At 41.1% G+C, this 18,174-nt stretch overlaps 1 protein-coding gene across 1 annotated transcript in view; it reads right to left on the reverse strand.

The window, feature by feature from the left end:
* Window positions 1-5,711: 5,711 nt before the first annotated feature.
* EEIG2 (EEIG family member 2) overlaps window positions 5,712-18,174 on the reverse strand; it is a 290,983-nt gene continuing 278,520 nt past the window's right edge. The window contains exon 11 of the mRNA XM_069232405.1: window positions 5,712-11,084. Coding sequence (XP_069088506.1) covers window positions 11,042-11,084 — 43 coding nt within the window. The 3' untranslated portion in view covers window positions 5,712-11,041. The remainder of the gene's footprint in view (window positions 11,085-18,174) is intronic.

An 18,174-nucleotide genomic window follows, 5' to 3' on the forward strand; every position in this document is an offset into this window, starting at 1 on the left:
CAAAATATGCCTGCAGACCAGGATGTGGATTTGATCTAGCCAAGGGTGGCCACTGTCCACGTCACTGTCGTAGCACTGGATAATGCAGTGGTGGTGTCTTGTGTTATATCACGCTGATGCTTGTTCCCCTTTAGGGTTTTGACACAGTTTGGTTGCGTGGCACAGCCATAAATGAGAAATCACACAGACCTTTTCCAGCTGGCAAGCAGCTCTGTATGAATTGTAATATCGAATACAATATTCTGTTTACTTTAGAAAAAATATTAACTCCTGTATTGGAAACCTAGACTGCATCATATATACATAGTGCAACCAAAGATGCATTCATCTTCAGAACTTCATCACAAAACTAATTCAATAAAAATAATAATAAAATTATGCCAATCATTTATGTGGCCCACATTAAGCATGCAGTGTCTCCTCTTGGTGCACGTTAGTAAGAGGAAGGTGACTGTTCTGTGACTGGCATATTCTGCAGAGAGGCAGATCCTTTGCAGAGGATATCTGGTCACTTTTTAGTTGCTGACTCTTGTGGTCATGTGTTAAAGTGGTACTACCAAGGAGAAATCTTTGCTCAGGCCGTATTATTGTATGTTAAATGACAAAACAGCAAAATAATGTTGCCAATGAATGTGCAGCATTAAGCAGCATAATTTGTACTCTCTAGCCACTTAATTCAGGCACCGCTGCCAAATACTTTTGCTCGCCATTTGCTGCATATTTCTAGTGGCCCTGATAACAGGTGATCTGACGAAAAGAGACTGATGCACAGCACATGAGGCAGGCAAAAACACATGTTAAAGCATTTATTACTATGTAAATCAGTACAGAACGTAGGTGATCAGTCAAGCTTCTCCTGTTTTTAGCTGACATACAAAATCCTGAGGAACCACATGGCATCACACAAAAAACCATGACAAGACAGGACTCCAGGACAAGGAAGGGACCAGGAGACAGACACAAGATATAACACATATATTATCTTCCAACCGTTTGTTTTGCACACTTTTGCCTTCTGTATGGTGTCATGAAGCTGTGGCACCCCTTCCACTGAGTTCTGTAAGTTCTAACTGGGATAGTGGTGGTCTCAGCTCAGTATGTTAGTTCAGTGAAGGCCTGTCTCTTCCATGCAGTGATGGTGTGATATAGCATTCAAAGGCTCACGTGTTATCACCCTGGATGATGAAAGGCCAAGCTAGCCACTCTGGGAATCAAACATGTAATCCTTGCTGCCACACAGATCTTTGCTGAGGACACATTAGGCCAGTGGGCTACCTTAGCCCATATTTATGCTACCTTCACTTAAATGCTGGGCCCTCAACTTTCAAACATTAGATAGATGAACAAAATGGGTGATGCAATTATGTAAAAAAAAACACTTGATGTACACTTTTTCAATAGTCTAGGGTCTTTCCACCGTGGCTTTTTGTGAGCCATATCATAACCTATCAATGTTGTTCTAGTGACCAATCTGGACTCGTCATAGTGTCTATTTTTGGTCTTTCTTTGTTGTTGTATACAAAAAAAGGCTTAAGTAATGACGACACTGGGTTACATACGTCCAAGCAGTGGCTGGTACCGGTGGCCACAGTCTCGAGTTTAAAACACCTCCTGCCCCTGGAGTCTTTACTGTTACTATCCAGGATTGACTGTGAGATATAGTCCTTGGGGTGTGTACCCATATAAACAAACACACGTATATTCCTATAGACACAGGGAGGTGTGGCAAAGACTGAGAGGAACACCAGTAGAAGCAGGATTGAGAAAAGGGCCGCTTGATAGGGTCAGGAACATATTTTATTGACATTGATTTTCCATGTACTTGGTAACCACAGCAATCAGAAACAATGCATCGAGTTAACGTTAAATGATGCATGGGTACCTAATGGAGTGGTTACATGAAGACTGGGATTCGACAAGAGGTGAGCAGGTTAACATTTACTGGACTGTGACAGACAATGCATGTATCATTATACACAGGAGTCCAGAGGGTGATGGGGAAGTGTTCTGCCTCTGTGACAGCGACTGTGGGGTTATTCAAGGTGGGGCCTCTTCAAATATTCAAGTGCTGTTTTAGACAGTGCTTCTGGAAGTGGCATCTTCAAGGTCGCAGTACCTGTGAGGGGACTGTCAAAGTCATGGCACCAGTGAATTCTGAAAGAAGGAAGTGATGAGTTTTCTCCACTTTTGTGCCCTATGAGACGCTGCTGCTCTCCCTGTGGCACCCCTGTGTTAGCTTCTTTGCGCTACAGTTAGGAAAATGGTTGCTTCTACTAACTGAACTCTATTTGAAGAGGTCCAATGTACATCGAAAGTCTAAATGTTTTTTGCTATCAACTTTGAGGCTGTGAAGTGCTTGGGTCTGGAGTCATGACTCCTTTCCCCCCATTTTGGAGTCAACACCTTTTGCCATCTTTTTGCCTAGAACTAACCTATGTGCTTGGTTGGTGACCCTCCAGAGGTTATCAAGAGCATGTGCTATCGCCTAGTGTTAAGCTCTACTCAAGTCAGTTGGTTAATGCAACCACTGCAGTTGCAGATTACAATGGATTCAGTATCCCTGGAGATCACAATGGAGTCAGTCAAGCCTTCTGGTTCCTGATCTCTCAACCAAAACACTGGAAACAGGTTTTGGCTGCCTTAGAGCATCTGTGCAGAAGGGAAGGCTTGGAGCATGGTGATACACAGTACTGCCCAAGGACAGGAGGCGTTTGGAGGGGTCTAGTAGAGATGTGTGGTAATTGAAAATACCAAGTTGTACAGCAGCAAACCTGTTGAGGGGAGATGGTGAGACACCAGCTTGAATGAACTAGCTTAGATGAACCATTCATCCAGATAGGAGTATACTGCAAGCCCGCTAGTCTAAGGTGAGAAGCTACCACTACCATCACCTTTGGAACATCTTGTGGTACTGAAGCCAACCCAAAGGAAGTAATGTAAACTGATAAGTAGGAGCCCTACAACTCGTATCAACACCATCCAGGCTTTCAAGTCCAGTGCCAGTAAAACCTGAGCCAGGGACTGAATCTGTATGCTTAGAAAGGTGCCTCATGGCCTACATGAAGCCAGCGGATTTGCTCCCAGTGCTGGTTAAGATGTATACCAAGGAGAGAAGAGGTGGAGGAGTAGGTGTTGATAGGGGTGGAGGAGATGGTGCCAGATCCAAATGTGTACTTCTTGTAATTTTCTTTTTTTCCTCTCGTGAAGACGTACTCAAGGGAGATGATCTTGAAATAGCTGAGCCTTGCTTGTAATCTTGACTGTAACCTCGTTCGCCGAAGGCTCTTGTGACCTTCATTAGAGTGAAGCATGAAGTGTTTCAACTGATGCTCCTTGATGGCCTTATGGTGCATCTATTGACAGAGGTCGAACTGAGGCACCACAGACAGTTGTTTTGTGGGTATGTTATGGACATCACAATTTCGACAAGGCTTAAACCCTGAACGTATAGGTGGTGACATTGTGCCTACTGCACCATTAAGAAATGTTTGTTAATGAGAGAATCTCCTCACAAGGAGAGCGAAGCTCTAAATCACATCTATGGGCATGGAAAAACATTATGGCAGCGATCCTGGTGCACTTATGGCTCCGCTGACATCATCATGGCTCCACATCTGATGTTAAGACAGAGTCAACACCACCTACTGTTGCCAGAGAACTGTTAAAGTTTTTCAGATAAACTGTTGTGCCTGGAATATTCAAAAGTAGAAATCTGCAAGTAGAAGTATCCATCGGAATAACTCCGTTCATGGACTACGCCTATTGGTTTCTTCTTATACCTCATACACTTCTGCCAACCCTTGTTCTATGATGTTCTTAGTATTGACCATAAGAAAATGTTTAGTTGCAATAGTGCTGAATGTATTTAATTAACTGCTGAAGTACCATAGGAGTATGGCATCTCAATGGCATATCATCAGTGTCTTAATTAAAGAACCCACAACTCGTTCAAAGCTGACAAAAATACATTAAATACTACAGGGGCCAATAGACACATTGACTGTCCCACCCCCTTGCAAAGAAAGACATTTTTGTGGTATGTCTGTTTTTGGTATAAGAGCAACTCCATTAATTTATGATATTGATATAGCATAGATACTTTCCTCTGGCACTCCAGTTTACTTTCGAGAAGTGAAGTGGCCTATCTGCTGTACTAAGACTGATGTCACATCAATGATGAATATAGAGGGGGTTGTCCTTTTCGTCGGCTTTAGCGATCCAGTTTGCAAAACAAAAAATATTTTTAAATTCCGATTAGCTCCCTAAGGAATTATTTAAATATGGAGATTTGTCACCTAGGGAAAATCTCAGGACTACATTCTGGGAAAGTGGAGTTCTAATATAAACTGTCCTACGTTTCACGGAGTTCTCTTGGGATTCCTTTTCAGTATGCTGAAAGTCAGAAAACTAAAACCTACTGAAGTAGATTTCTGACCTTTCAAACCTAGCTTACGGAATCTTGCCCTAGCTAGTTAGCTTATATGCGTCAGTGCCACTAAGAATTCTGGGATGCATGGATATGAGAGGGCGTTATCTGGCTGGAGAAACGTTGCCAGTTTTGTCAGTCTATGGCACTCGTCCATACTCTTGAAAGAAAGTGTATGCAGAGACAAGTGAACATTTGGGATTTTTCCAACTAAACCTTAACTTGTCAAAGTTGTTTGAGTAAAAGTGTCCACACTTTAAAAAAGGGGCATGTCCTTACTTAACCCTGTATCAAAATAGAACTATTTTTGTTTTATTTAATTTACTGATTCAGCATGAACAGGGACACTTTTTGCCGCCCCCACTCATACAGGCATTTTCACCCCTGTCCACATAAATAAATCAGTGGTTGTCTTTCCAGTTTTCATAAGACTTTAATTTTATTGAACATACAAAATACATCACATACACGTTATTACAAATACTTTACAATAAAAAAGAAATTTCTAAAAAATGTCATTGTCAGTTTTCTTGGAATTATTAAGTATAGTGTACAGTGAGGCAAACATACAGTATGTGCAACTGTGAAGGTCATTCTCCAAGTACAAATATATTACTCATGGAATCACTTCATAAAGCAAGTTACAGTATCCCGATAAACAAGTACACAATGAACTAGCCAGTCAGAGTTAACGTGCAGTTTGCTAAATTAAAGTGAAACATAAAATAAAGACAGAGTTCATGCCTCCTTCTTTATTAGAGCACCACCATAACCTCAGGTTGATGATGTTCAGGCCCACAGGCAGACCTGATAGAATTTTCTCAAGTGCTTAGCTTATATACAGGAAATTCTCTCTTCGTTCTAAAAGCATATTACCCGTACTTTTGCTACATTAACATCCAAGAGCTCAACATCGACATGTCAGATGGATCGTTTACTACCATTGCTCACTTTCAGAAGGTAACAACCCAGCTAGTAGTAGGTTCTTATTTTTTAGATACCAAACATGTTCCTTGAATTGTAATAGAAACCTGGATCCAAACGTTTAATACAAGAGGTATGTTGTGCAGTGGATGGGTCTTGACCATACATATATATATATATATATATATATATATACACACACAAACATATACACACACATATATATGTATGTGTATATATATATATATATATATATATATATATATATATATATATATATATATATATATACACACACATATATATATTCAAATGTGAGATACATTTTACAAGAAAATTATTGCGAACAGAACAAGAGCTGGTACAAAAAAGCACTTTTATATCTAAGTTTCAACATAAGTATTAAATAAACATTACAGGGGCACTATCTGCTTTGAATACAAGATTAGGGAATCCGAAATACGGGTTAAATAGAAAAGCTGCTTCAATGTAAAATAATCCAGTTATATATACAGATTCCAAAAGCACTGACTGTTTAAAAAATGTTAAGCGTTTTAAATTATTATTTCAGAGGCACATAATTGTGACAGTTTTTGCTAAATGTTCAAAAGCATTCAATGTTCATATACAGCATTCATTTTCTATGCCTTCATAAACTGGAGAAACTAAACAGGTAATTTTATTTTTTTATCCAAAAAGTTAGACAACTTAAAGTTATGGATGACTGCGACACTGTGGAATTTTAGTGCTGTATGCAATGTTCAACTAATGATCATCCCCTTTATTAGTACGTTCTCTCAATTTTTGCTTGGAGGTTGCTGGATTCAACTTTTCCTGTCAACCGTTGGCAACTTTAGCTATTAAACATCTTGCCTACACTAAGGTAGTTATTCCCCATTTGCTAACTAATGTAGAGAGGAACACATGCAGCATTTTAATCATCTATCACAGTTTTCTGTTGTTAGCTTTTAGATCTGGTAACATTTGGTATTTTCTACGTTTAGGAAATGCACCACTTTTCACCCAGCTTCTGTAAAACTAAAATTTTGATTATGTGCATCGTGAAGTGAATAAAATAAAACAATGGCCTCTCACATCTTTGCTCTCATATCAGGGGTTCTAGCTTTAGGACACAAACAAAAACACAATACTTCCGGCTTTCCAATATTACCTGAGGAATGGCCAGGTATTACTTAGGATGTTCTTATCATACTCCACCTATGGGAAGAAAACTGGTAGGTCTACGGTTTGATTAAGATGGAAGGGGAATACCAGCTTTGGCAGAAACTTTAGGTTAGTCCTACGGACGACTCATTATGAGCGTGGAAGAAAGGTTCTTCCAGAGTAAATGCCTGGAGCTCGCCGACATGTCTTAAAGACATGAGAGCAACAATAAAGGCAACCTTCCAATGACAGGGACCAAATAGGGCACCACAAGTGGAGAGGGTCAAGGAGGGCCTGGGAGACAAGTACTATATTGAGGTTCCAGATAGGGGCTGGAGGTACACTGGGCAGGATAACCCTTTTGAGCCTTTCCATGACAGCCTTTCATATAAGAAGTTGTGTGTCCAAGAACAATGTTTTCATAGCAATTGCAACAAACCAGTACACCTTTTAAGCAGTTTGTTCTGTTGGATGATATCTGAGAAATGTTTACATAAACCTGAATCAAGCAGACGGTACCATTCCAAGTAAAACAAAACATGCATCTGATGACCACACTTTGAGACATAAATTTCTCTGCCAGTAAAAGTGTTACTAATACAAATAATGCTGAGATAACTTTCAGCAGCAAAAAAAGCTTATGTTTCTTAGTGAATATCACATAGCCACTCCTCTACTGCTTGGTGATTTACTCCAGGGGAAAATCCTGAGCTTGAATCAGCACTGTGTGCAATCTTTGCAAATTCTATTATGCTTATCCCAGTGGTGCTCAGTCTTTTGTTTTATTTAACACAAATTGATGGAACTTAAATATTCTCAATTTAACCCCACAACAAAAGGAGTTGTTAAGAGTAATGTTTATCCCTGGATTTTTGAAGCATGAGTAATAGATATAATTTAGAACATATTACTCAAATAACACCTTTACATTTTTTTGACTTTTCTGGTAGGCAATAATACGCAGTTTTATTTCTCTGGTTGGATCTTACAATGCACAAAACGTAACCACAAGCAGATACATTCAACAGCAGATTAAGGATATTACTGTAAATGCATTATTTAAAGGAATGTTTCCTAATGCACTAGAAAAGGCAAAATAAATGGTGGGGAGATTAAGGCATTTCGTTACGCAAACTCCTAATTACTGATTTTCAAGTTAAATATTGTTCAACAGCAAGCATAATTACTTAACATGTTCAACAGCGGGGTTTAATCTAAAAAGCACCCATATATTTTTAGAAGACAGAAGAAGTGCTTCATATACAAATGTTGGTAACTTGAATTTCTAGGACATAGCATTATGAAATGTTAATTCAAATGACTGATTAATGAAAAAGTCCAGGTCTCCGATCAGTATTGCTTCAACCAGAGCACTGCAAGTGGTTATACCAAGAATTCTCTATCATGTCTAATCGATAGACTGTGGGCCTGATTACGACCTTGGCAGATGGGATACTCCTCACAAACGTGACGGATATTCAGTCCACCCTATTACAAGTTCCATTATATCCTATGGAACTTGTAAAACGGCGGGCTGGATATCCGTCACATTTGTGATGGAGTATCCCATCCACTAGGTCGTAATCAGGCCCCATGTCTTTCAAAAGGATAAAATATGTTAAGGAATAGAGGGAATTGCCAGCACACCTGTCAAACAATACACATTCACAACAATTAACAACCAATCAAAATTTACATAATGCCATAACCAAAGGCCATGTGGGACCACACTGGCTTTTAAGGATAGATGCACATGTCGAGTTGCATGGATGAAAAATAAAACACACAGGCTCTTTCATTTAGCTTTACCGTATAAATCACTTGTCCTTCACAAGATGACTGGTATATAACTATAAACTTAAAACCAATACTTCAGATAAAACTAACATAAAAATAACTAAGCCATTGCAGCTAACCATGTCTGAACTGTAGCCTATATGCCTTCATGTTATAAAAGGATATGTAATGTTTTATGTTAATGAATTTGGACATTTTATTTTTAGAAACCGTTTCCATACAATATAACCCACTTTAAAACACATAAGAGTAAAATATTTTAACAGGATTGAGAAATAGTAGAAAAATATTTTTCTCAAATATTCAAATAGAGAAATGGAGAGGCTTTCTTTAAGACAATATATGTTGTGGTGTGCACTACATATATTGCACTGTTCCATTCCTACAAAAATGGCACTAGGCTTTAAGATTTCCTTTTTTCCTACTCCTTACATTAGCACAAAATATATTTAACTTGCATGAACAATAAAACACTATATATAATTTCTGACCTCACTAACCTGTAACTTTTACTGAAGGAGCCAGATGAAAATGTGCAATTAGCAAGTACAGTTTGCAATTGCCAACTTTTTTTCTACTCTATCTTTAGTTTATGTTCTGGCTACTCTTATTTTGTATGGATCCTGCCAAACAAACAAGAACCTTCAGCACTCTAAAGGACATTTTTCAGGAATATAGGCCTTTATCCATATGAGACCTAAAGCAGAACTGTGACATTTATCTAAATTATTTATGATCTATTAAGAAATCATTTAAAATGAAAACCTTTTGCTAACCAAAATAGTAGGAACACTTTTATAATGAACAGTAAAGCTACCTTTCATTAGAATAACAGGTCAATTTAGTGATAACAAAAATAATCTCTGTAGGTTATGCAGTTTCAAACTGAATCCTTCCACCATACATTTGTAAGCACAGAAGTTATATTGGCTACTTTCTAGCCACATACAATAATTAATGATGCATAATCAAAGAATAGTCTTAAGCTTCTTGATAGGATAATTCTGCAATTTCTAAGTGAGTTCCTAAAGAAACTCAAATTTGCTTGTAGGTATTATTTTTCCTTGTCGGGCGTTATCATAGTGCATCAAAATGTAAAGAAAACAGAAAATAAAATATGGCTTCTGTCACAATTATGTTTGAGATTGTTTTCATATTTTTTTCTGCATCACTTATTTTTTGCTGAACTCTATTCACTTCCTATCCATTTTAACCAGCGCTACCTTTAGTGAATATACGTTCAAGGCACTGATAAGTTAATTTATTCTATCACCGAGTATAATGGCACATGTCTGTGGGTTTCCTGTTTTTTATTTTAATTTTCTTTAGTCAGGCAGCTACTTCTTATGTTCAGTAATCACAAAATACTTTGGCACTTCAGCCCATTAAAGAGTTGTATATTTTTTCAAAATTCATATGTTCTGTAGTACTAAGGTTTAACGTATTCCAGGTTGACCATTGAGAAATGTATATCATTTCTCATAGTTTCAACTTTTTGTAATGATTTTCCTACTTAGGCTGCCATCCACTGTGTGACATTCCCCTTAAAACAGGAAGTTGTCCCTTAGGAGGAAAGGAATTGCTGTTCTATAAATGCAAAAAGGTGCAAGTAAAAGGTTGCGTTTTTGTTTCACCTTCTATAAGCAGGAAAATGCAGCATTTCGCTGAGCGCATTTGCTAATGTAATTATTCGCAAAGATTTTCTGTTTCCAGGTCTGGAGGCTGTTGAAAAAGTGGGAGACAGCCTAAGAAAGACAATGTTTGCAAGCATGTTAAAAACAAAGTGACAGGCAGACCTTTCAATTTGAAAATGAAAAAGGTAAAAGGTGAAGAACAAAATGTTATTTAAAAAAAAAATAGTATGTCACTTTTTAGAACGCATCCATGATCATTTCAAACCAGGTCAAATTGTGTCCTGGGGTACTGAGACTCTTTTGGTGGACTGTGTTATATGCTCTAAAAAGGTAAGAGTTTAAGATTGATGTTAAATCAGGCAGCCTTATCTACCTACTTTACCTACCTAAAACGCAACTAGAATTACTGCACCCAGGGGCACTAAAGTCCTTCAAATTCAACTAGATTACTTCCTTTTTGCATTTGTACACTGGAATAAACGCCAGCTTTTTAAATGCCTGCTTACCTAAAGCAGTACTACTGTTTTAATGAACACACCACAGACATTGTGGATACTCTTCTGAACCCCCAATTCCATAATTTCAAATTTGTTAAAATTCGGACCTACTAATACAGTGTACAGAGAAACATTACAGAAGGTTATAAAGATCTATCGTCTAAGAACTATGCATATATTTTGAACAGGATTTCCTGAAGTCTGGCAAGTTAAAATCAGTGTTGCTATACTCATCACATACTAAAGTTCGAAAACGAGAGCATAATGTTACTGACCATGAATTTCTATGTAAACATTGAGAAATACCACAGACCTGGATAAATATGTTTGCAGTTTCACCTAGTGAGGAAAGAGTTGACATTCTAACAACAGTATGGAAGAAGCACACAATTCAAGCATAAGGTAAATGTCAAAGAACTACACCCTTGCTGAAGTATGAGGCACTCTCAAATTATTCAGTTCAGTGATGACTGGTCTATTCATAGAGTTCAACTATTCTCCAGTTAATTCTTTGTAGCACTGCGTTGACAGCGACTGGAAGTACAACATGAAGTAAAAATATTGATTCCAAAACTATTCCACAGAGAGCAAGTTCCATTCTAGCGCTTGATGACAACTTGTTCGTAAGCACTAGCCCCGACTCTGAAACAAGAATTAAAAACAGAGAAATCAGTGTGCATTGAAAATGACAATGCTGAAAGAACAATTACATTTACACAGGAAACTATCTTTTTTAGGGATATTCTTATATGAAAAAGTCTATCATTTAAATGCCGTTTCATGAATTAGTCTATTTTACTTTATACATTTTTCTTGGTCTTTTGAATCAAAATTACTTACCTGTAAATTGTGTAATGCAAGTACAGTTCTTGCTCACCACATTTCTTATTTTCTGGAAGTTTGGGCTCCAGTCCTGAAGACAGGCAACCCTGCATGCCCAATTACTTTTTTTGTTCCTATATTCCTGTGTAGTATAACAAATAAATACCTGCAGGGTAAGTATCATGTGTCAGGGCAGTGCTGTAGATTTGCATGCTCTGCACACTCCTGCCATTTAGTGTGGGCTTGGACATGTGCAACTTGTTTTTCTTAGAAGAAGTCTTTCAAGTTTTGAGGAACAGTGACCTCTCCTATGACTGATAATGAGCATGGGCATCAGCTCCATTGTTAGATTGTTTTCTGCCCAGCGGGTGAGGATGGAGCTAAACAATAAAAGGTAGATAAGCATGCAAAAGGAGAAAGAGAATGAAAGATCTGCATCAAACAGTGGCTTCCAGGGAGGAAGGTGGGCCCATGTGAATCTACAGTGCTACATGCCTCAAGCAGATACTCAGAGGGTAACATACTGCATTTGTGGCATGTGTAGCTGTGGATACACTTACTCTGCATAGAATGTAAAGCAGCACTCCGCTAAACGGTGGCTAGTCAGAGGTTGTCGTAGAGAACTGAAAAAGAGTTCATAGCACAGCCTGGCCAACCTTTGCTTCTTGGCTTGCTAAGATGTCCACAAAGTAGTGATTGGTGAACATGTGTGAAGTGGACCAAGTAGCTGCTTTACATATGTTAGGTATGGGGATGTTGACAAGGAAGGCCATAAATGCCCCCTTTTTGCAAGTGGAGCGTGGTCTGGGCGAGGCATGCAGCTGCCTTTTGCCCTTAGCATAGCAAGTTTGAATACAGTTGACAAGCCATCTAGCTCGGCCCCTTTTGGGCTGGGAGTGGTCTCTGTGTGGTTTGGTGAAAGCGACAGTGTTGCTGAGCTTTACAAAAGGACTGTCAATGCAGTACAGGATGGCACGCTTGACATCCGGAGTATGTAGGGCCCTCTCTGCTATGGAGTCCGACTGTGGGAAGAAAACTAGTAACTCTATGGTTTGATTAAGACTGTAGGAGGACACTAGCTTTGGCAGAAACTTTGGGTTTGTCGTACAGACAACTCTGTCATTATGAGCCTGGAAGAAGGAATCTTCCAGAGTTAAAGCCTGGAGCTCGCTGACATTTCTTGAAGATGTAAGAGCAACACAAAAAGGCAACCTTCTGAGACAGAAACTGCAGAGGGCACCGTAAGTAGAGGAGTTCAAAAGGAGATGAGTATAGTAAATTCTATCTATACAGATAGGGGCTGGGGGTACCATGGCAGGATAACCCTTTTGAGGCTTTCCGTGAACTCTTTGATGACAGGGATTCTGAACAAGGTGCTACCTATTATTTAAGTAAGCTGTGACTGCAGCCAGATGAAGATGTATGGAATTGTCAGCAAGGTCTGAAGTCTAGTGATGAAGAAGACAGACTATGTCCTGGACTGCTGGGTTGAGCGGACCTATGCGTTTGGAAGGCAATAGTGGACAAACATTTTTCACTTAGCTGCACAGAAGACCCGTGTGGTGGGATGATGTGCCTCTTTTAAGGATAGACAAACATTCTCCAGGCGGATTAAGGTAGCCAAATTCTAAGACCTCAGAAGCCACAATGCAAAATTGACCTGCCTGGGGTCTGAATGTCTGACGACGCCTTGGTTCTGCTTGAGATGGTGTCGCCAGTTTGGCAGTTTCTCATGGGGTACTAGTTAAATGTCTGGGAGGGTCGTGAACCAGGGTTGTTTTGCCCACGTGGGGCCACCAGGGGGACGGTAAGGCACATTTGCCGAAGCTTCCGAACCATGTATGGAGGGAGTGGGAGAGGTAAAAAATAAAAATAAAAAAAAAAGCACAGAAAGATATCCCTGATCAGTTCATCCATAGTGCATTGCTCATGGACTGTTGAACTCTGGAGGAAAAGCTTTGGCATTTTGGGCGGTTGCAAAGAGATCTAAGTTGGGAAACCACCAACAACTGAATTACGGAAGTAGGACTTGAGGGTGGACTTCACACTTGTGGACTTGTTTCTGCATCCTGCTTATCTGGTCAGCAAAGTTGTTGTTCACTCCCCATAGGTACTCCCCAAGCAGGTGTACGCTGTGGTGAAGTGTCCAATGCCAATGTTCTGTGCCAGTGTAAACAGATGCGAAGAGTGTGTGTTTCCCTCTTTCTGAAGGTAACACATGGCTGTCATGTTGTCTGTCTTGATGAGGACCACCTTGTGTTGGTTTTGATGGAGGAAGGCCTTAAGTGCAAGATGGATGTCCAGCAGCTCCAAGTAAGTAATTGTTGTGGAAGCCCTGTCACCTGTGGAACTGGGTGTAGAAAGGGCCAGCCTGCAACAGGTTGTTCCTGTTCCACTACTGCAGAAAGCGATGGGTGCTGGCTCGATCAACAACAGATCCTCAAACTGACCATCCCCTGTGGTCTGATCAGGTGGCGAGGGAGCAGGTGTCACAGTGTCAGCTACGTCAAGGGCAGATTAGGATGTGATACTCAATATTATTTTGCCCCCAGGTATTAGTTTGTGGCCACACTGCCTATATTGGTCTGTGAGGTGCTGGAGAAGTTCCTACATCTCGTCCCAGTGGGCTTTATCATGGCGTAAGAGCAAGCTGATTTAATCTGCTATCCTCCAACAAGAGGCCATTTGTGCACCAAATATTGCCTGCTGCGTCAATCTTCTTGCTCTCTTTAATGGGGGAGTGGGGCATCACCTGTCTGTCTCCTGGATATTGGCGGGTTTTCTTGCAGCGTGAACAACCAGAAAGTCCAGCAGTAACTGGCTATGGATGTAGGGAGGGCCTGAAGGTGAGGATTGACGTATTTAGTCTACTCTTGGCATGACAACCCTGGCCGTGATGGTATCTTTCAAGGTGTCCGGCATAGTTTTAAGCATGCCCTTGAGCATGGCACAAAAGCTATATGGTGCACTATGTGATGGGCTGTGTCTTTACCAGGAAGGTGGCTTCCCTATGTTCCATCTTGTGATAGGATGAGTTGTCATCTAGAGGGGATGGTTTGGTTCGGTAGAGATCTGGATTGGTTCTCTCCCTGGGGGACCTACATTGTAATAGGTTCATGGTTATAAGAGTTCTTGAGGGACTGTCTCCTTCATAAGGGGAATGCTATGAACACTCTGGAGAAGGTGGTGGATGTGACCCATATGGTGATGGTACCTGATGTGGAAAGGGAGAATGAGGAGAAAGAGGAGGGGGGTGTGGTGCAGGAGGACGAGTTGGGAGTGGACTAGCGCTCCAGTAGTGATGCTTCCTGTGCCTGAAAGGAGGTATAAGCTCCAGGGCAAGCTGCTCCTCCAAGGTGAGTTTCCTCTTCTGTGGCTGAGAATATTGCGCACTAGATGGAGGCTTAATTTAGATTTTCCCAGTCTGTGGGTGAACAGAGCCTTTTGACATGTGTTAGCCTCTCCTGAGACTCTAGACTATTGGCTGCCCTAGATCCTTAGACCCTGCAGTTAATGGGGCTGTCGACCAAGTGACTCAAAGTTGAAGCTGTCTTCTGGCTTCTTGTGGCCGAGCTGAGGTTCGGTGCCGGTTGGTGCCAAATCTAACCAAGACTTGTGAGGCATTTTCGGTGCTGGTGGATGGAGCTACGTCAGTTCCGAGGCTTTTTGCCGGTGCAGGCCATAGTCCATGGGCAGTGGCAGACTGGAAGCCTGTTGCTTAGTCTGTGGGTCTGACACCCAACCCCCGCTGGGGCGGGGCTCAGCATGTACATGGAGATACTGTGCAGCTCACATTTAGGAATGGGTACTCGTGGTCCAATGCTTTGGGACCTGCTGTGCCTCTGGTTCCTGTGGCTCCTCCGCTTCCTGCTGCCCCTCCACCTCTGATTCAGAGTGAGAGCTGCTCTGGCTGAACTGTAGAAGCTGGCCCTTAGTCAGGCCTGCATCCAGCTTGTCTTTGATATCCTGTCCCTGGATAATATTGGGAGTGTCATCTCCTTTGGTGCGCTCCATTCTGTGTCAAGCAAGGTGCTGAACTCAACAATACAGCAGGGCTTCTTAGAGCAGAAGGTGAGGCAGGCTGAACATGCAGCCTCGTGATCGAGAGAAAGGCAAAGGTTGCATACCTGGTGGTGGACGGTCCAAAGGTACTGGGAGCAATATTGGAAAGGTGTCCTTTCCATTACTGTTGGATCATCCTTGAAGAGAAGAACCAAAGATGAGAAGCAAGCCTGATGTGGCAGGTCCTCGAAGAGGATGTTGAGAGAAGCCCAGTAGTTGGACTCAATGGACACTGCAACCAGAAGAGCCCAATCGAAGAACGTTTTTTTCTGTGCCAATGTGGGAGGAGAGGCCAAAGGAGTCTAACGACTAACACCACAAGGTGTCGACCTGGAGCTTGATTAGTAACATGTCTAAACTCAACGGCAAAAAAACAAAGAAACAATCTAGCAATGGAGCTGATGCCCATGCACATTATCAGTCATGGGAGGAGTCACTATATTGCATGACTCAAAAGACTTCTTTCAAAGAAAAACAAGTTGCACACACCCAAGAGCACTAGATGGCAGGACTTTGAAGAGCATATGTAGCTTCAGCTACACATGCCACAAATATATATTATTTTATTATATGTCTGTACCTTCCCTTTAATCAGACACTGAAATAATATCCACCAGAAGGAAGGCTGGGTTTTGATATGTTTTGCCTAGCCATATCTTTTCAGTGCCACTAGGCGGTACCACTAAGACTCTACAATAACTTCACCTGTTCAAGATGTGATGACATCACAGTATATAAAGTACCAACTAGTGCACTGGCATCAGTTCAGGGTACTTTTTCAAAGAATCCACAGGTTATCTTTAACAGTGGCAATTTAGCATGTGATTTATTTGTATACTATAAGATCTTATTAATCATGCCACTAACAGGGAGGCGGGAGGGTGGTGAGCAATCTGCAGGATGATGTAGTATCCACCAGCAATATTGTTACCAAAGCTAAATACCTTTCTCTTCTGATGGATATTTCTTCCCACAGATTCTTCACCTTACGAATTAATCCAAAAGCAATACCTATTGGCAGGTGGGACTGAGGGGTGCATATTATCTAAACTCTGGCAAAGTACATGTTACTGTGTGACTTGTGACCCAGTAACATGTAACAAAGTATATAAAGATGACCACATGGTAGCCAGGCATTATCAACTACTGTAAAGCCTGTAGTAAGAACTGTGGAAATAGCCATGGCTTTGTCTGAGTGGCCCTGATTACCAGCTGAATGGTAAAAGCTTGGCCAAAGAAGAGCAGGTTTTAATACAAAGGATAACCTAAATTGTCACAACTTTGCCCTATTTGGCTCCATCAATGCCCATAAGGAACTGATCTTCCACTCCACCTTGCTGTGCATTGCCAATGTAGTAAGACACTGCACGCATGGGGTGTGATCTCTGCAGAGGCTGGTCTTCTTTTTCTGGATAAGAAAGAAAGATGGAAGGGTGATGGATTTACTCATGTGAAATGCAGGCAACAGTTACTGTAAAGAAAAAAATGAATGTAAGAACAACCAGTTTATCAGTATAGAAAACACTGAAAGATGGGCAAATCGGCAGGATCTGAAGTTCACAAACTTTGTCGGCTAAACTCAATCCCACTAAGAAGACCTGTTGCAGAGTAAAAGTCAAACAGAGCAACTGTGCGACGAGTGAAGCCATAAGGAAACTGGCGCTGATGGCATCCCCTAGATCAACCCCTGCCGTGAAAGGAGCAATACATGTGCTGAGACATTTGGATTACCTATGAAGTTTGGCCATGCCCAGACTGTTTGCCCGCCAAACCTTAACTCTAACCGTTGTGCACTGCTGATGGAATTGTTTTTCTGAGTAAGCTTTGCACAGTGAGCATGCAATGGCTCTGCTCTTTCTGAAGCGCTCATGGAGGAATCTGTTTCTATTCAAAAAGGTGCTCACCATGGAAGGGAATGTCCATGAGGGTTGCTTGGATATCCTCCAGGAAGTCAATGACACAGCATTGATGCCACACCAATGGGTTTTTCACACTACAGAGGCCACTCTTTCAGATTCCTGGTAGCCATAGAAAAGACAATGGTGTTTAGTGTCATGGAGGAAGCCTGCACCAGGAGACAATTACGGAAGGGGTACGAAGACCAGCATTTCAGATCACAGGGTGTGAGCGTGTCACCTAGCAACCTGGGACCGAGTAGGCCTTCTGCCAGTGAGCCAGTATGGGTTTCAATAGCACTATAAAATGCTCACACTATGGAAGACGGCTGCAAGATTTCCATCAAAAGTTAGATTCCAGCTCAACAGTGGGCAAATTCAATTGTTTTGCTTCTGCTGCTTCCGTACCCACATGAACAAGAGATTTCTACTGAAGAAGGCTCATAGTGTAGTGTAGCCATTTTTAATGTAGCTTCATGCACGTTAGTTTAACATACTAGGCCGCTGTGCACTTTGCCCTAGATACATTTTATTCAGCCTTGCACTGTTATTTTACAATAACCAGTTTTGCGGTCTTGTTTTTATTTCCCTCGATCACACTGTTTAGCTTAGTTCAGCACTGTGTTCTCAAATAATGCATTCTTGATCGCCCTGTGCTTCAGTCAAGGTTACAGTCTGGTACACTGCCGGTAAACGTGGTAGAAGTTTAGTCTCCAGTATTCATAGAAAATACACATCCTTACTTAGGGACATTTTTTTAGAACATCTGCGTGTTAGTTATAAAAACACTTCCTAGTCCTCGTACAGGTCAGAGGGAGATTCCGGCCAGGAACCTACAGCTAGATGCTGACTGCCCCGTTGCTGATGCAGATTACAGACCTTTGCTCAGGTATGAGGGTTGATGTCCTCCCCGGGAAACCTGAAAGGCAGGCTTAGAGCTTCACATGCTGTGC

This window comes from Pleurodeles waltl, chromosome 4_2, assembly GCF_031143425.1.
Source record: "Pleurodeles waltl isolate 20211129_DDA chromosome 4_2, aPleWal1.hap1.20221129, whole genome shotgun sequence".
Lineage (NCBI taxonomy): Eukaryota > Metazoa > Chordata > Amphibia > Caudata > Salamandridae > Pleurodeles > Pleurodeles waltl.